The 19,571-nt window shown below is 34.7% G+C and overlaps 1 protein-coding gene across 1 annotated transcript in view; it reads right to left on the bottom strand.

The window, feature by feature from the left end:
• The window catches only part of SNAPC4 (small nuclear RNA activating complex polypeptide 4), a 48,205-nt gene that overhangs the window by 26,176 nt on the left and 2,458 nt on the right, over positions 1–19,571 (bottom strand). Inside the window, exons 2-12 of the mRNA XM_023494350.2 lie at positions 15,910–16,057; positions 12,365–12,405; positions 11,148–11,312; positions 9,743–9,868; positions 8,873–8,951; positions 7,699–7,780; positions 6,200–6,304; positions 6,033–6,105; positions 4,286–4,450; positions 803–950; positions 325–431 (exon numbers count right to left, since the gene is read on the bottom strand). Of these exons, the coding sequence (XP_023350118.1) occupies positions 325–431; positions 803–950; positions 4,286–4,450; positions 6,033–6,105; positions 6,200–6,304; positions 7,699–7,780; positions 8,873–8,951; positions 9,743–9,868; positions 11,148–11,312; positions 12,365–12,405; positions 15,910–16,039 (1,221 nt within the window). The 5' untranslated portion in view covers positions 16,040–16,057. The remainder of the gene's footprint in view (positions 1–324; positions 432–802; positions 951–4,285; positions 4,451–6,032; positions 6,106–6,199; positions 6,305–7,698; positions 7,781–8,872; positions 8,952–9,742; positions 9,869–11,147; positions 11,313–12,364; positions 12,406–15,909; positions 16,058–19,571) is intronic.

Genomic DNA, 19,571 nt, shown 5'->3' with positions numbered 1-19,571 from the left:
AGAAAATCAGATAACATTATTTGTACCTTATTGTGTTGCCATTTATTTCATTAAATGTGTTCCAATTTAATCTGTAATGCAGTGTTGTTATTGTGTTCTGAGCTACACATGGCCTGCAGGCCATGTTTTTCACGTCTCACACTTAGACAACACTCTAAGCATAACTTAAGGCAATCAAACTTTGCCACAAAAAGTCCCTTAGCATCATGGATGGAATCAGCATATTGGCCTAAATAATTTTTCTGGCATAAAAGACATATGTGTGTAGTTAAAACATGAGGTGATGGGTAGAGATAGTAGGAAATAGGGCACAGGCAAACTTACAGCATCTTCTTCTGGGGTCCAGAATCCTTTTTTCAAACTGGGATTTAGGCTCTTGGTCCAACGATAGATCAACTGCATTGAATCTCTACCCTCCATGTAGTAAACAACTAGGAAACAAGAATCTTTTAGAACAAAAATCTGAAAAGCATTATTTCTAGACTGATGGCTAAATTCAATTATCAAGACTTTTAAAATTATGTAACTTGTTCATGTACACATTTATTATTTATTCATTCACACAACAAATGTCTCAAATGTCTGTCATTTATATACTTCTTATGAGAATTCCATCAGTAAATGAACAACATTCACAAGGAACACTTTATGCCCCCCCCCCCCCCCAAAAAAAGGGAAGCATTTACACTGTCAGGATGCAACATTTAAGAATCTATTAATCCAGTGCCCTCAACTGTAGACATTCTATAGCAATACTACCTTGAGAAGTAGAATGAGAGGATATAAAAAGTAACAGACTTACTTTTCCGATAAGGGATGTGGCTTCCAACTCTCATTTCCTCAACTAGTTGTGTAAGCATATGGTCTTCTTCTTTTGTCCATTCCTTTCGCTTCAAGTCTTTATTATATTGTTGGTACATCTGTAAACACTGGAAGGCACTTCGGTTGGTCTTTTGAAGAACCCAAATAGAAAATGAAGAGGGAATTATTCCACTGAGTTTGAGAAAAAAGCAATTAGCATTACCTTCCCCAACTCCCCTATTTCCCTCAATATCTTGCACCAATTCTCAAAAGCCTTTGATACTAAGTTTGGTGTGATTGACAAGGTAGTTGTATGAAGAGGGAGAGCTAAGTGAAAGAACAATGATTAAATAGATATGGTTGATCAACTTCCTGAGAAGTCATATAGTGACTTCAATACATCAAATCATATTTTCTTAGTGACTGCCATTGTAAAACTAATGCTGTACTCCCAGGAAGAAGGGGAAGACTGCCATACTTAAGAAGTATAGGGGGAAGAGAAGGAAAAGACAACAAAAAATAGCACTTAAGATTGTAGCATATTTTAAAATTGCATTAGGATAAAGTTTTCTGATGCCTCTTAATAGTATGGAAGTGAAGCTCCTGAAGACTGACCAGCAGAGGGCACAAAGTCTGATGGCTTCTATCAAGTTTTGAGCATGGTCCTAGTAAGACTCAGAACTAGTATAAGTACAGAGCCGCATCACCAGGAAGGTGGTAACTACTTTGGTTGTGTTAACTTTGGAAATTCTGATTAAAATATTAATATGCAATAGGTCACATAAGACAAATATCATATCATTAATTAAAATAGCGAAAACCTTAACACTTTTAGGCTATAGAAGATGAGATACTGATGTTATATGACTTTTTAAAAACAATGTAAAACTTTATTTCCTTCCAAGGTAAATAATTTCAAATTTGTAGCCGATACCATGAACTCCTTAATAAGTATCTAATTTGTTCAACAACCCTAATGTCTGATATTTAGTAGTTGTAGGCATCTCTGAAGAGGGTTTACTTTGAAAACAAATTCTCTAAGCTCTTTGAATAACAGAAATCAACAACCCATTCATTTATACTGAGCTACTATTCTTCGGACTGCAAGCTTTTATTAATTCCTCCTACCTAAACAACACTTTGAACCTTGTACATATTCACATATTTAATACAAACTTCTCTGCTTACCAATTGTAGCTTTTTACAATCTGGCTCCAGCTGTCCAGGCCGATTATATAGTTTTATACCTCCCAAGTACTCTACACTTTCACCAAACTGGTTAATTGCTATTTCCTTTACATGAACACATTCCAGAAGCAGTGCCTCTGCACTTCATTTTCACCTCTTAAAAACCTCAATTCCAAGAGATCCTTAATGATTCTCATTATTTTCACCCTCCAACCCCCTGCAAAAATCAATATACATTTTTTTGCTATATTTTCATGTACTTGTATTTATATATGCGTTCATACCCTATGTTTATCTATTAACATGCTATATCCATTCAGTAGATTTTAAGCCTCTTGAGGGCAAGGACTGTATCCCCAGTACCTGGTTTAATAAATGCTTGCTGAATGACTGAAATATGGTAGGTGAAATGAATAAAATCTCTCCACCAATAACTTTCACTTTTAAGTATACACAAACTCTAGACTATTAGAGAAAAAGATTCCTCCAACTCACTAAGTTTAAATCTACCAGTTCATTATCAGCTGACTTTAACCCAAACTACATGTGTGGGCTGTCTTCTAGTGGTAAATATATGAACTGTTGGGTTTCTTCTGAGAAACATTTTTTGAATCTATCTTTTCTCATGAAAATAGGAATTTAAGGAACTGGGAAGGGGAAAGGGAAGGTTACAAAGGGAAAATGACACTTAGCAAAGTCTTTAAAAGATCAAGCAATATGGGCTATTTCAAGTTAGACACAAAAAATATTTTTCCCTACTGCTTCAATTTAAAGATTTATAAAACCAGGACTCATTTAATCTTGATTTTTAAAATAGTCTTCTCCAAGTAACAAATATTAAGCTTCATCTTGCCTAAGGGTTACAGCTATAATGACCAAATTGAAAACTTCTAGATAAGAAAATAACTTTCAAAATAACTTTTTTTCTTTGTGACTCTCTGAGTAGCACATGGCTCTAATCTTGTAATAAGTGATTCCCTGAGGACCAAAAAATTTTAGGTAAGGAAATTATTATAACCTTCCCTGATGTTGCACTAAATGTTCTGCATAGTTCTTAGCATGAATATCTTCCTAATGTTTAACCTACATCTTCCTGGTATAATTTTAGGCCATTGCTGATCTTCTGTCCTTGATGGATGAGTGTTCTTCTTTCCTGATAACAGAAGAATGAACTAAGGCAGGGTGGCTAGTTTCATTAACGTTATAGAAGTCAATCAAAGACAAAGAATTCTTTCCAGACAGATATGGCCCCGTGTTTGCACGGACAGCATCTAACACTGAAGACTAGGTAGCACACTAAAGACATTTCTCTCATTCAAAATACAATGCTGTCTTTAACAATTTGGAATTATGCCCAAGTGGTATATAAACTGTGAATACCTTTTCACCTTTGATATGACTACAAATCCCATAGAGTTCAGAGAAAGAAGAAAAGGGCCCAGATCTACAAAAATATTTATAAATTGCTCTTTTGTAGTAACAAAGAACTAGAAACTAAGATGGTGCCCATCAACTGCAAAACAGCTAAATAAATTATGGCATCCAAAAGAACATACAATGAGCATGATTCTAAAGAACTGATGATGACCTATACTATATACTTCTCAACAGAAAGGTGATGGATTTAGGATGAAGAATGAAACATATTTAAAAATTTTAATATATTTATATTGGATATACTTTTTGATTTTTTTTTTGGGGGGGGGGAGGGCTTTTCTTTGATATCAGCATCCCTAGCACTTAATATCTTTTGTGTCTAACCTCTGGTATCAGCACCCCCAGCACTTAATACAGTGCCAGGCACACAGTAGGTACTTAATAAATGCTTAATAAAAGTTCACTTACTAACTGGACATGGCAAATATGGTAATTTGTTTTGCATGACTTTGAATATTCTGTTATTAGGAAGAAGAAAAAATTATTTTTACTAATTGAAAAAAAATTTAATTAAAAAATAAACCCTCTGGCTTTAATAAAAAGCAATAATGAGAATAAATTTTCCATTATCTTGGAGCAGGAAAAGACTTATATAATTTTCCATAGTGAAAGGAACAGCAATGGTTTAAGGCCCCATATGCACTGCCTCTTATGGCCAGGCCAGCTTTGAGGAAATTTTCTCATTCTAATATATTATCCTTGTTCTAGCAACCTGGAAGACAGAGCCAAATCAGCAATATGGTTAAAAAAAAAAAAAAAAAAAAAAACTTCCTTCCCCCTAATAACCAGCCCTCTGAGTTCTCCAGAGAAATAACAAATGGCTGCCTGGTCTGCTAGGACCAGAATACAAGGCCCTCACCCCCAGCTCTGTCGCAATTTTCTGCCACTCCAAGTAATTATACTTTGCAGCAATCTCTTTCAGACGCTTGGTCTCTTCTTCAACCCATGCTTGTTTATTGATGCTTGGATGTTCACAGTTCTGCCAGAATTTCCTAATTTCATCAGCACTTCGGCTGCCTTCAAACTGCAATAAAACAAAAAGACTCTGTATAACCTGGTCAAATCAACCTTTTTGCCATTAGCACGTGTGTGCATGATACTTGGAATAATAAAAAGGAGGTTAATATAGGCATGGTTTTCATCTTTCAGAGGACTGCAATCCCAGTTTTCTGCCTGGTATTAATGAAGGTAGATCTCTGTTACAGAGTTAATCACTATGTGAAATGTTTATTTCAGCACAGAGAAAAATCCATGTTGCATTCCTACACAGACAGAAAATGTAGTTCTATATAGCTATTTAAAATATATATGTTGTGGGACAAGAAAGAGACTAAGCAAAAAGCAAGAGCTAAACAGAAAATGTGACCTTCAAACACAAGACTCAAGAATAGCATAAAAAGATAATTATGAAAGTAAATCATAATGTACTCAATAATAAAGTTAAAATGTATACCACTCTATATGGAAAGACAATACCTATATCTTTTAAGAACTTTATCATTATAGGGCAATTAGAATAATTCTATATAGAAGGAAGGCATGGAAGGTCAATCAGTTATGTTGGAATGTTAAAAAAAATTGTTAAGTGAGAAAAAGAGATGCCCTTAAGAAGGGGGAATATATATATATAATAATAATATATATATTATAATATAATATACATAAATATATATATATATATATATATATATATATATTTCTCCACCCATAATAAGGCTCATCTTCCTGAGTTCAAATTCTGTCTCAGACACTTACTAGCTGTGTGACCCTGGGCAAGTCATTTAATCCTGTGTGCCTCACTTCCTCATTTTACTCATTTTGAGTTCCACATTTTCTTTTTAAATTGTTATAATTTCTTTATAGTAATGAGGAAATAGTTAATGAAATGAAAATAATTTTTTTAAAAGGAGACTAAAAAGGGAAGGTCATCTCCATTATTAAAAACAAAATTTTAAAAGCTCATGTTCTAAAAGGAATTATAACGATAATGAGGAAACAAAACTATCACTCTGCAGATGATATGATGGTATATTTAGAGAATCAACTAAAAAACTACTACAAATAATTAACAATGTTAGCAAAGTTGCAGGATATAAAATAAACTCATAAACACATAAATCACTGGCATTTCTACAAGTTATAAACAAAGCCCAGCAGCAAGAGATAAAAAAGATAAAACCCATTTAAAATAACATTAGATAATATAAAATATTTAGGCGTCTATATGCCAAGATAAAGGCAGGAAGAACCACATGAACAAAATTACAAAACACTTTTCATCTTTTCATACAAATAGAATTAGATCTAAACAACTGGAAGAATATCATTATTGCTTGAGTTAATATAATAAAAATGATAATTCTACCTAAAATAATCTATTATTCAATACCTTAATAAACTGCCAAAAAAAGGTATTTTATAAAGCTAGGGGGAAAAAAAGCTCATGTTCTACTGATATCAGGTCAGGATCACAACATATGCAAATAAAAGCATACTTTTACAGTCTGAATCCCCCAACAGCAATACTGACAAATTTCCCTAGTTTACCATGACACAATCTTTTGATCCTAGGGTGGCTTAGAATAGATTATGTTATATTTACTCACATTAATATTAGAGATCTTCTCCCAATCTCGCTCATCCAGTCTATCCCCCAACAAAGACTCTTCTGGTAGCTGACTAGAGCAAAGGACAATGGCAACATTATTAATTCTGGCATATGTACTACTATTTAGGGGCAAAGAAATTAAGTCACAGTAAAAAATTATCTCACTTGATGTCCTCAATTTCTTTCTCAGTGTTCTTTATTTGCTTCTCCAAGATCTGCTTCTCCATTGAGTTACTGATTTTGTCAAGTTTTTGATTTAAGTATTCGAGCCTGTTGAAGAATGAACACAATATGATAAAATAGGTTTAAAATGAAAGAGTTGGCAAGTTATGTTGTAACCTGTAGCAGAGGTTACTTCCTCATGCTACCATATGGTGCTTTGTGGATTCATGTGATCTCCAAGCTGGAAAGGTTTTCACAGATCATCAAGTGTAGCAGTTCCCAAAAATGGTTTCCAAAGACATTTTCATGGCCTATGATGTAAAATACTAAAACATTATTTGCTGACTAAAAAACTCCTTTTTCTGATATATATCTTGCGAGGATGGATTTTCTTCATATATTTCAATCAAAACAATATATTGTAAGTGACCGAATGCAAAAGCAAATATGTTCAATCTGTCTTCTGTTGAGTCAGACATTAGAAAGGTTTGCAAAAATACAAACATAAAATAAAAAATACTATTCTTTTCATTAAATTTTTGAAAATAATTTTTATATAAAAAGTGTTATTCATGTTAACATATATTGTTATTTTTAGATGAATCAAATATTTTTAAAATTTATAAAGTTTTAACGTAAAATATGGTAGCTATGATAGATAAAACACATAAATAAAATATCTTTGGGGTCTTTAATATTTTTAAAAGGGTAATGGTAGTTCTAAACTAAAAAGTTTGAGAAACATCAATCTGGTCTCACACAATACCTGAAGCAGTAAAGATCTTCCCCTACATCAACTAGCCTCTATGTCCCAAGGTCACAGAGACCTTCCAGAGCAGAGTGGAGATTTTAAAAATCTTTAGCTGCTTGAAGTAAACTATAATTTGAAATTCAAAACAAATAAGAGATGGCAAAACTAAGTCTTCTCCATTGCCAACAAGCACTAACTAATAAGATATAAATTTGACATTAGGTTTATTCCTATTTGAAAGTAGGATGTCAGTCATCCAGTCTGTATTTCACCTTCCAAAATAGATTGAAGACACATTCATTTACCATTTAATTTTTTTGACCCTAACTTCAAACAAAGGGTTGCATGGAGTAAAAACCAATTCTTCTAACAATTCTTCAAATGTTATAGAACTTACAGTCTTTAAGAGCTGGCTAGCCTTGTGTGCAGAGGATCAAAGCAGCAATTTAGTTATCCTAGTTAGTTAAAAGATGGCTTTTATAGAGTTATGAATCTCTCTTATCCCAAGCACTACACTTATCTTACAACTTAACTAATATTTCATAGTTAGAAATGATCATAAGCATTTCCTCAAAAGATTAATTATATCAAGTCATTCAAAGCCACTGTGGGATAAGAAGCATGAATCAATATCCAAAAACAGATAAATTGCAAATTCCTTTGTGTTTTAACTTTAGAAATCATCAAAGGAAACACAGGAGGTAAATTTAGACTGGGTAACCCAAAACTGGCTGGAAGTTAAACACCTTACTTTAATAACTTGGGTTGAAGCAAACGTTGCAGATGGTCACTCATTACCGACTTCCTAAGCAAAGTCTTTTCCCAAGATTTCCCTGGGGAGAGAAAAAAAATAGCATTATGTGTTTGAGAATTGATCTTGAAAAAAGTGAGCTGATAAGGAATAGGTGAGGGGGTGCCAACTCCATCCTTTATCATTTACATCATTAGGCCAAAGGCTCAATAAAATCATGCTTTTTTGAAGCATGAATCTTTCCTCCCCAATGCAGAAAGAGACTAACTGAGAATAAAAAAGAAAGCAGGAATAATACTAGCACCACACTACTTTGTTTCTCCTAGATCCTGCCATAAATCCATTATCACAAGAACTCTGGTAATTATGAGAAAGACAATTTAGAGGCTAATAAAAAATGTGCCTGGGGTAGTTAGGTGGTATTGTAAATTAAGTGCTTGCACATGCATTTTTTATTTCCTTCACAAGCTAATTGTACAATAATTCAGAGTCTGATTCTTTTTGTACAGCAAAATAATGTTTTGGTCATGTATACTTATTGTGTATCTAAGTTATATTTTAATATATTTAACATCTACTGGTCATCCTGACATCTAGGGGAGGGGGGGGGAGGGGGAGGGTAAGAGGTGAAAAATTGGAACAAGAGGTTTGGCAATTGTTAATGGTGTAAAGTTACCCATGTATAAATCCTGTAAATAAAAGGCTATTAAATTTAAAAAAAAAAAAAAAAAAAAAAAAAGTAAATAAAGTGCTTGGACTGAAGTTGGAAGACTTGACTTCAAATTCAAATTTGACTGTCAAAGTTAGACACTCACTAGCTGTGTGACTCTGGGCAAGTCATTTAACCCTGTTTGCTTCAGTTTCCTCATCTATAAAATGAGCTGGAGAAGGAAATGGCAAATTACTCCAGTATTTTTGCCAAGAAAAGCCAAAATGGGGGTCCAAAGAGTTGGAAACTGAAGAGGAACAACAAAAATGTAACTGAAATGAGAGTACCTACATAGCTACAAATAAAACTATGCCTATAACTGCAGTGGTTTCCTGTGGTCATATCACCAATCAGCTTGAGTCAAAGCTCCAAAGGAAAACATTAAGGAAGAAAACTTTGCATTGTTCTACTGGAGAAAGAAAAGGTTCAGCCTAGTTCAGTCCCCAAGCGACCCCAAGCTCTTACATTTGGTCACAATAAGTTCTTCAAAAGACTTGATGCCCTGCGTTGCCTTTTCCCTTGTATCTTCATTGGCTGGAGGTCCCTGTTGGAAAAGGTAGTATAGATCAGGACTAACCTAAGGAGTCATCACAGGCATGTCTTAGGCTCCCAAGCTAGTAGTCAGTTCCCCTTCATTTGAGATGTCACGGGAGATAAGAGTAATTGCTTTTCTCAAAAGCAAATATTTATGTTTAACTTTCCTGACCCAGTAAGGGTGCCAACATTATTTAGCCTCACTGAAGTAATACAGAGCTTTTGGACTGGATTAGCTAAACCGGGGGTCCTTAAATGATGGCCTGCAGGCCAGATGCGGCAGCTGAGGATGTTTAACCCCCTCACCCAGAGCTATGAAGTTTATTTATTTAAACGTCCACAAAATAAAGCTTTTGTTTTTACTATAGTCCAGCCCCCAACAGTCTAAGGGACAGTGAATTGGCCCCCATTTAAAAAATTTGAGGACCCCTGAGCTAAACCATGCCCACATAACCCAATTAAGTTATGACTGTCTTTTAGGAAAATACTGCCTCCTTATTACCAATGGCTGACAATCAACTCACTACTTTGACTGGATTTTCTAGGTAAAACTCCAAGCAAGTCATTCATAAATAGAAGGTTCTACAATTGCATTCATACTAAGAAGATTCAAGGTGATTTTAAACACACATGTGTAACATTTTTAAGATGAAATTTTGAGATGAAGAATTACATTGAATTTCAACATGTTCATTAAGAGAAATGAATTAAAGGACATCCACAGGCAATAGTACTACTAAAAGAAATAATTTAGAAAAGCCACATTCTTTTCACAGTCACACAAAAGGCACAAGTACTCACAATTCCTGTGACTTTATCCTTGAAGTATGGTTTCATAAAATGACCTACAAATACATTTGAAGGGAGACTTTTTCCATCTTTGGTCTTCGGGGTTTTGGAACCAGCCAGATCCCACATGACTTCTTCCTGTGACATATAGATGGAAGTTGCTCAAAATTGTTAATATAGAATCATTAGAACTAAGCAAAATTGGTCTTGGGATTTGAAAAAAATTCAATTAATCAACAAGTATTCATTTAGTACATACTATATGCCAGATATTGAGGATACAAATACAATGAAACAATCTCTACTCTTAAGGAGCTTATATTCTAACATGGGAAATAACAATTATATAATTAAGTATATAGAAAATAAATATAAGGAGACATTACAAACAAATACAAAGTAGCTATCACTGCAAAGTGATTTGGAGGGAGGGCAACACAAGCAGTTGAGAACATCAAAAAAGTATTAGAACATGATGCTTGAACTAAGATTTGAAGAGAAAGAATTCAACATGATATTGGTAATGAGGGAGTCACATTCCAAGAAGGAAGACAGTTGATGGAACAGTGTGAAGGGCAGAGAGGAGGCCATTTTGGCTGGATTGTTGAATGGATATGATGATATAATGAATGTAGGGTCAAGTTGTGAAAGGCTTTAATTTTTAGGAGTTGATTTTATTTTTAATTTTAGAAGTTGATCTTAGAGGAAATAGAAAGACACTGGAGTTTATTGAGCAAGGGAATGATATGGTCAGAAAATCATTTTGACAAATGTGAGGAAGATGAACTGAAATGGGGAGAGACTTGAAGCAAGGTGATCAATTAGCAGGTAGTTAAAATAATCTGTGAAAGAAGAAATAAGAGTCTAAACTAAAGTGGTAAATGTATGGGTACAGAGAAAGGGTAAAAATTGAAACATGTCACGAAAACAGAAATAGCAAGAACTGACAGCTGACTGGATATGAGGAAGAGAAGTGAAGAATCAAAAAAAAAAAAAAAAAATGTTGATTATGAACTGGGGAAAAGGGAAGAACGGTAGTGCCTTGGAGAGAAAGAGAGGGGTATAAAAAAGCTGTAAGTTTGGGCAGAAAGCTAATTAAGTTCTTTTTTGGATGTGTGGCTTAAAAACCCAAAAAGCAACTAACTGAAACTAATGAAGCAGCCTAAAGCTTGGGGAACATATTGGGATTGGACAGTGTGGGGTATCACTGGCATACACAGAGATCTTTTTTAAGCCACATGACTGGTACCATGAAACACAATTGCACTGGTTAAGTATGGAAAAGGCTAGGGAAGGCTGCAATTGGCTTAAAACTTAAATTGGCAGCACAGTGATGAATATGGAAATGTGTTTAGAAAAATTACACATGTTTAACCTATTTTGCATTGCTTGCTGCTTTGGGGATCATCAGTCATACCTGTTGCTCTTTATTCTGAGCTAGCAGCAAGTCAATTTCTGCTATTTTCTCCTGAAGAACTTCTTGATATACCATGTTCAATTGTAAACAGGTCTCTGGATCTTTGGAAAGGACTTGGTCCTTCGAGTCATCATCTTCATCGCTTTCTCCCCAACTTCCTTCCTCCTAATTAAAAGCAGAAAATCATATGCAGAAAAATGAAAAACATTTTCCCCCCTGAACTCTCTAGTCCCAACTTCTCATAAGCTGCTCTTCCTAGATCAAATGAATATCCTACCTTTCCTCCTATGATTGTTTTCTATAACTGTTTTGTAGATCAGTACCTTTAAGACATGCCTAATACTGAATGTTTTCTGCTCACTCTTAAGGGAATCAGACTCTCAGAACCGGAAGGGATCGTAAGATATTATCTGATTTAATCCTTACCCAAAGCATGAATCCCTTCCACAATGAATCTTACAAGTGACTATCAAATTTCTATTTGAACATCTCTGAGAAGCTTCTTCCTAGTAGCTGTCACCACAAAACAGATTTTGCTACAGTTCTAGATCTTGTTCCTTCACTGAAAACCTTCTTCAATCAGGAGTCTGCAGCTAGTAGTAAAATTAGAAAGTAGATTTCAAAAAGAAATATGAATCCTAATAGATTTTTAAAAACTCTTATCACAGAAGGTCATATCCCCTAAATTTTAAATGGTTTAGAAGTTATAGACCTTAGTGCATCATTCTACCCACATAATAGTTACATTTTTTGGCTAAGTCATACATCGTACCATTTGTGCCACAGCTTGCCAAATACAAACTTGGAGTTAGTTCGCTTACTGCCCAAATCTTAAAATGCAACCTTACGAGTTGTACACATCTTTGTAAAATAACCCTGGCTTCACACTAAATTAAAAAGAGATAAAACATGGAAGCTCCAAAGTACTGCCTACTTCAGGCATGAATGGTTATTTATAGTGAGATATGGCGCATATGGTCATCCTAGGAAAATACTAAATATTTTAAAGATTCTGACTTACTAAAATCTGAAGATACTTTTTCCTATTACATCCTTCCCATGATCTCTGAAAAGCATTTACATCTGCATAAATTCTCCCTTCCTAAAGATTTCTAACAAATTTCTTGTCAAAAATCCAATCCTAGAACACTCTGGCTCTTTCCTCTCTAATGACACAAAGTCATTAACATTTGATGATGAGTAAGACAGCTGGTTACCACATGAATGTGTTCATCCCAGTTTTCATCTTCCAGGGAGTCTGTAAGAAAAGCAAATAAAGAGTTTAGATGAATGGATAATGAAAACATGACTTACTGCAAAATAATATGACCCTATTTGGATACTCATGAATTTTTTTTTTTTAAAATGTGTGAATTTTTGGACTATGAACATGACAGGCAGAGTCAATTCTTCAAGGCCAGGGATGTGTCTCATTTCTTCTATGAATTCCCAGTACCTATCAAATGTTTTATATAATAGGTATCTAATACAAGTTTGGGGGTAGTTAAGTAGCCCAGGCTGAGACTGGATTTTGAATTCAGGAAGATTCATCTTCCTGTCTCCAAAATCCAGCCTCCGCCACTTACTGTGTGATCCTAAGTAAAACACTTAACCTTGTCTGCCTCAGTTCCTCATCTGTAAAATGAGCTAGAAGGAAATGGCAAACCATTTTTAGTATCTTTGCTAAGGATATCCCAAAATGGGGTATTGGAAAATTGAACACAACTGAAATAACTGAGCAACAACAAAATACAAATTTGATCAATCAATTAATAAACAATTAGTAAAACAAGAACTTACAATGTTCCAGGAGCTGTGCAAAATGCTGAGAATACAAAGAATGTTAAACATCCCTGTCTTCAAGAAGCTTACATTTCTTTAGGGTAAACATACAAAATGAATAGAAAATAACTTGGGGAGTATATTAGTAGGTGATTGGACAGGGAAAAGAGAGGAGAAATCAGGAAAGGATTCATGAAGTGGGTGCCTGAGCTGAGTTTTGAAGGAAACCAACAATTTCAACAGGCAAAGATAAGGAGGAAATCATTTTAAGTATAGAGGAATATAAGTGGTAAAGACATGGAGACAGAAAGTGAAGCATCATGGGTACAGAGCAATTAGAAGGCCAATAATATCAGGATTACAGAGTACATATCAAGATGATGTGTGTGTCATCTGTCAGACTGACTAGAATGACAGGGAAAGATAATGCGGAATGCTGGAGGGAATGTGGAAAAAGAGGGACACTAATACATTGTTGGTGGACTTGTGAATACATCCAACCATTCTGGAGAGCAATTTGGAACTATGCTCAAAAAGTTATCAAACTGTGCATACTCTTTGATCCAACAGTGTTACTACTGGGATTATATCCCAAAGAGATCATAAAGAAGGGAAAGGAACCTGTATGTGCACAAATGTTTGTGGCAGCCCTCTTTGTAGTGGCCAGAAACTGGAAACTGAATAGATGCCCATCAATTGAAGAATGGCTAAATAAATTGTGGTATATGAATATTATGGAATATTACTGTTCGGTAAGAAATGACCAACAGGATGATTTCAGAAAGGCCTGGAGAGACTTACACGAACTGATGCTGAGTGAAACGAGCAGGACCAGGAGATCATTATATACTTCAACAACAATACTATATGATGATCAATCCTGATGGACCTGGCCATCTTCAGCAATGAGATGAACCAAATCAGTTCCAATGGAGCAGTAATGAACTAACCAGCTACGCCCAGCAAAAGAACTCTGGGAGATGACTTAAGAACCATTACATTGAATTCCCAATCCCTATGTTTTTGCCTGCCTGCATTTTGGATTTCCTTCACAGGCTAATTGTACACTATTTCAGAGTCTGATTCTTTTTGTACAGCAAAATAACTGTTTGGTCATGTATAATTATTGTGTATTAAATTTATATTCTAATATATTTAACATCTACTGGTCATCCTGCCATCTAGGGGAGGGGGTGGGGGAAGGAGGGGAAAAGTTGGAACAAAAGGTTTGGCAATTGTCAATGCTGTGAAATTACCCATAGATATAACTTGTAAATAAAAAGCTATGAAATAAAAAAATAAATAAATAAAATAAAAAGAGAATAAGACAGGAGAAAAAAAAAATGGGGTGTGTGTGTGTGTGTATGTGTGAAGATCAGAAAGGTAGGAATAAGCCAAGTTGTAAAGAGCTTTAAATACTGGGAATTTATAGTTGATCCTGGAGGTAAAAGGGAAACTCTGATTACATACCCATGCTTTATAAAATCTCTTGGAGATAAACTAGAGGGAAAACACACGAAGCAAGAAGACCAACCAGAAAACTAGTGAAAAAGTCCAGGCATGAGGTGATAAGGGTAGGAACTGAAGTGATAGCTTGGGAATAGGAAAAAAGGGAGGTATTCAAGAGATGCTGGGAAGAGAAATGACAAAGTTTAACAACTGACTTGATATGTCTGATAAATGAGAATAAGCTAGTTTATATTTGTATAATGCTTTAAGATTTACAAAGCATATTTGCACATGTTATTTTATTTGATCCTTACAATTATCATGTGAGGTAAGTGCTATTATTAGCCCAATTTTATGGAAAAGGAAACTAAGGCCAAGGAACATTAAGTGAACAAATCATCCAAGCATTTGAAGCAGAATTTGAACTCAAGCTCTCCTGACTTCCAAGTCCAAAAGTTTATTTCTTTTATCATCTAGGTTGCACAAATAGTGAATCAAATTACAAACTCCTGGGAGCAGCTCTTATGTTTTAATTTTTTAATGCTCGCTCTTGTGACCGGTAGTATGAGGGTTCACATACAGCAGCAACTCAATTACACAGAATACCTAATATGCAAAACCCAGATGATTTTCTATTATCCTTTAATGGTAAAAGGACCTGCTCAGTGAGGACAGTTTGGCATAGTACTACCTTATTAACCATGAACTTGAGTTCAAGCTCTAAAGTCTTTTGGATACAAACCCAATGATTAACAATCCTGCTCTAAGAAAAGAAGAGCACTTTCTCTTTCCTTTTTCCCCCATGGTTAAAGGATGTGGTAAATAGAAATTACTACTATCTTGAAACATGGTCTTGTTATCAAGGTTATCTTAGCTAAAGCATGTTTTTTAAGTAAAAAATAATTTAAGGTTCCACAATCATAGTTTAAAAGCAATCTGTAATCATAAAGACAGACATACTTAATAGTCCAAAGTAAATCCTCAATTTTGCACCTTGAAAAAGAATATCTTAGTGAGATAATATATAAAGCCTTAGAATCAGAAGACCTGGAGGCTCAAATCATAGATTTTCCTCATCCTACCTATATAACCGCAGGCAAGTTAGTTACTTAACTTCTTGGCCTTAGCTTCCTCAACTGTAAAATAAAAGGGCTGCTATAATTTTTTAGGTTCTTTAAAATTCTAAATCTATAAGCCCATAATCTATGACAGGAAACTAGGTGGCAAAGTGGATAGAGTGCTGGGCCTAGAATCAGGAAGACTCCTCTTCCTGAGTTCAAATCTGGCCTCAGACACTACGAGCTGGGTGATCCTGGAAAAGCCACTTAACCCTGTTTGCCTCAGTTTCCTCTTTGGTAAAATGAAGAAGGAAATGATGAACCGTTCCACTACCTTTGCCAAAAACAAAATAAAATAAAAAACCACCACTACCAACAAAACCCAAATGGGGGTCCAGAGAGTTAGACACGACTGAAACCACTAAACAACAATAAATGATCTATGACAAGAAGAATGTGAGATATAAACTCACCTGCTTCTGAATTCGAATCAAGATTTGAATCAGAAACGACGACTTCAATTGTTGCAATGTCAGGATCCAAAATCCTTTCTAGATTCTTGATTTGTTTTGTGATCTTCTCTCTTTCTGCATCTAAATCCATATCTAATATAATTTTGGCCTGCTCCCAAAATAGAAAAAATTATTATTAATATTAATTTAATATTAATTTTAATTAATCTTAACATAAGGTCCAATTAATTTCTTAATGACATGAATGTGACTAAAGTACATTTTAGATGAAGCAATGTTACTTCAACAATGACTCTCCAACACCTTTCGTAAAAAAAATAAAAATAAATCAATTTAATACCATTACCAATAAATTGTTAAATTGTGGTCCCTGACTACCTCACACTTAACTCAATATTTCAAGAATTGACTGATTTCATCATATGCTTATTGATTCTCTCTAGTCACACAGATCTTAATTTCTCTGTGACAGTAAATATTCTTTGAAAATTGAGCCTATTAATGCACCACTGAATTTTGAATTGGTCCAACCATTCCTGAAAGGAATTCGGAACTATATGCCCAATGTATATAGAAACATTTTACCCAGTGATAACACCACTAGACCTGTGCCCCAAAGAAATCAAAGGAAGAAAAATATTCATGGCTATAAAAATTTTTTTATAGTAGTTCATTCTGTAAAAGTAAAAAATGAAAACTAAGAGAGGTCTCACCAGCTGGAGAAGGACTAAACAAATGAATGTAATAGAATATTATTGTGCCATGAGGATGAAATGCATAGTTTCTAAGACAAGTCAAAAGTCCTATGTGAACCAATTCAAAATGAAATGAGTAGAATGAGAACAATTTATGCAACTATTTTATAAAGAAAAACAACTTGGGAAAGACTTGAGAACACCGATCAAATACCATGATTCTAAAGAAATGAAGATGAAGCTTGCTCTCCACATGCTGCCAAAGAGCTGATGGTCTTCAGGTACAGAATGAGACATACATTTTTGGGTATGACCAAAGTAGAAATTGGCTTTGCTTGAGTATGATTATCTATTAGGAGGATTTTTTTTCTTGCTCTAAAAAAAAAGTTTGTTTAAAAAGCAGGAGAAGAATCAGAAGAAAAAAAACAAATACTTGTGAAATCAAGAAAATGATAATAAATTTAATTTTTACAATCATTAATGAACCACTGTGTGGCCAGTCCAAGGATGAGGCATTCCAAACTTAACAAGGTCACTCCTTGGAAAATAGATATAGTCCTTTTTGCCAGGCTTATACTCAGATTTTGGAGGTTTTCCCAAATGCCACACATACTGTTAAGTTCAAAATATGTATTTTTAAAATGAACTTTTTAATTTTCTTTTTCAGATTCAGACCATAACATTTTCTGTATGGGAAGCTCCCAGTATGGAAATTTCCCCCACTGAAAGAAATATGTAATTTTTTAAAAGTTAAAAAAAAATGTTTTTTATTATAGCTTTTTATTTACAAGATATATGCATAGGTAATTTTTCAGCACTGACAATTGCCAAACCTTTTGTTCCAACTTTTCCCCTCCTTCCCCCTACTCCCTCCCCCAGATGGCAGGTTGACTAATACATGTTAAATATGTTAAAGTATAAATTAAATACAATATATATATATATACACATGTCCAAACAGTTGTTTTGCTGTACAAAAAGAATCGAACTTTGAAATAGTGTACAATTAGCCTGTGAAGGACATAAAAAATGCAGGCAGACAAAAATAAAGGGATTGGGAATTCTATGTAGTGTTTCATAGTCATCTCCCAGAGTTCTTTCGCTGGGTGTAGCTGGTTCAATTCATTACTGCTCTATTGAAACTGATTTGTTCATCTCATTGCTGAAGATGGCCACGTCCATCAGAATAGATCATCATATAGTATTGTTGTTGAAGTACATAATGATCTCTTGGTCCTGCTCATTTCACTCAGCATCAGTTCATGTAAGTCTCTCCAGGCCTTTCTGAAATCCTCCTGCTGGTCATTTCTTACAGAATAATAATATTCCATAATATTCATATACCACAATTTATTCAGCCATTCTCCAACTGATGGGCATCCACTCAGTTTCCATTTTCTGGCCACTACAAAGAGGGCTGCCACAAACATAGAAATATGTAATTAATAAAATCACAGAGGTGCCTGAAGAACTGAGCAAATACATATGTATGAGAGGTGAGACCAAGTCATCCTGACTCAAAACTAGCCTTCCATTCCCTTACTGTGCCACATGGCTTCTGTGAATGTAGGTAAAAGCAAACTATGTACAATTTATTTTAGGCAAGTAAAGAAGAATGTTTAATTTTGAAGCATATATATTTAATATGTAATCCAGAAGACCAAGTATCAAAATATCTGCTGTTTCATCTTCATTTTTCACTGCTCCCTTCCCACTAATTCAGAGAAGTTATTTAGAACAGTACTCAATTGCTGGTTCAAGTTTTGTCCTTACAACTAGCCTTAATTTACAGACTAAGGCCTTAAATCTAGCCACAAACTGGCTTACCTAAGTCAAGTGATAGAATGTGCCCAAAATAAACTATCCTACAAAAGGAAAATCAAGGGAACTGGTTTAGGCTTCAGTGCAGTTTATCTTTACCCAAAAGTTAGAATTCGAAATTATGTCTTAAAAGATAGACTAATAATATCTTTCCAATCTTCACTCTGCAACTGCTACCTTGCCTAGTTTAACACCACAAAATATGTTGCTTCTCAGATTAAACTTTCACTTCTAATCTCATCACTCTGCTGCCCAATCTAGACTAATATCACCAACTAATACCACCACTCTCTCAGTGTCCTCTCCTCTCAGCCAGGAGGGTAGTTTCAAATTCTTAACAAGCCTTCTTTTAGAGATGGCAGAAATTAAACTTTTAGGCTCACTCCACTTTGCATTTACCGCTTTGCCTGGATTCAACTTGAAGTGAGGATTTGAGGCCTTGAAGATGTCCCTCTCTCCCCCTTTTCCAGTCTCCTTTTGTGTGTAGTTTCCCCCCATTATATAGTATGCCTCTTGAGGGCAGAGATTGCCTTTCTTTTTACTATATCCCCAACATTTAGCAGTGTTAGCCATATCATAGTAGAAGCTTGATAAATGTTTATTGAGTTGGATTAGAAAAAAAGATGATTAACAGAATCCAATCCACTTTAGTATTATCACAAAAAATAGCTTCTCTTAATGACATATTTCATTTGTCTCTCTCCAAGTTCTTCCAAAATTAACAGGATGAATATACAGACTTTAAGCTTCTATAAGGTTAAGGATATAATCCTTACTTCATCTTTATAGCTTCCAATGTTACACAGATAGAAAGAATTTAATAAACTTCCATTGAAAAGAAACATTCTTGGTTTTCCCAAGGAACAGAAAAATATCGTCAAACATCAGTGCTATTGGGATCCCAGCATCCTGCAATGCCTCATAACAGGGGTTTGGATAGCTGTTATTATTCCCAGATTTAACACAGTACTTTTTGGTAACTTTCCTAAGGACTGTTTTTTGGCTTAAACTTGCAATTTCTCTGAAATAGGAAACGCCACATGAAAAACTCACTTTTGGCAGCTGGGCAGCTGGTCTACAATTTATATTCTTAAAAATATTCCCTGAACATAAAGAATTAAGTGATTTGTCCGGCTAGTACATATC

The sequence above is a fragment of the Sarcophilus harrisii genome, chromosome 2 (genome assembly GCF_902635505.1).
Source record: "Sarcophilus harrisii chromosome 2, mSarHar1.11, whole genome shotgun sequence".
Lineage (NCBI taxonomy): Eukaryota > Metazoa > Chordata > Mammalia > Dasyuromorphia > Dasyuridae > Sarcophilus > Sarcophilus harrisii.
The sequence above is the reverse complement of the archived record's forward strand: the minus strand, read 5'-3'. Positions and strand labels throughout refer to the sequence as shown.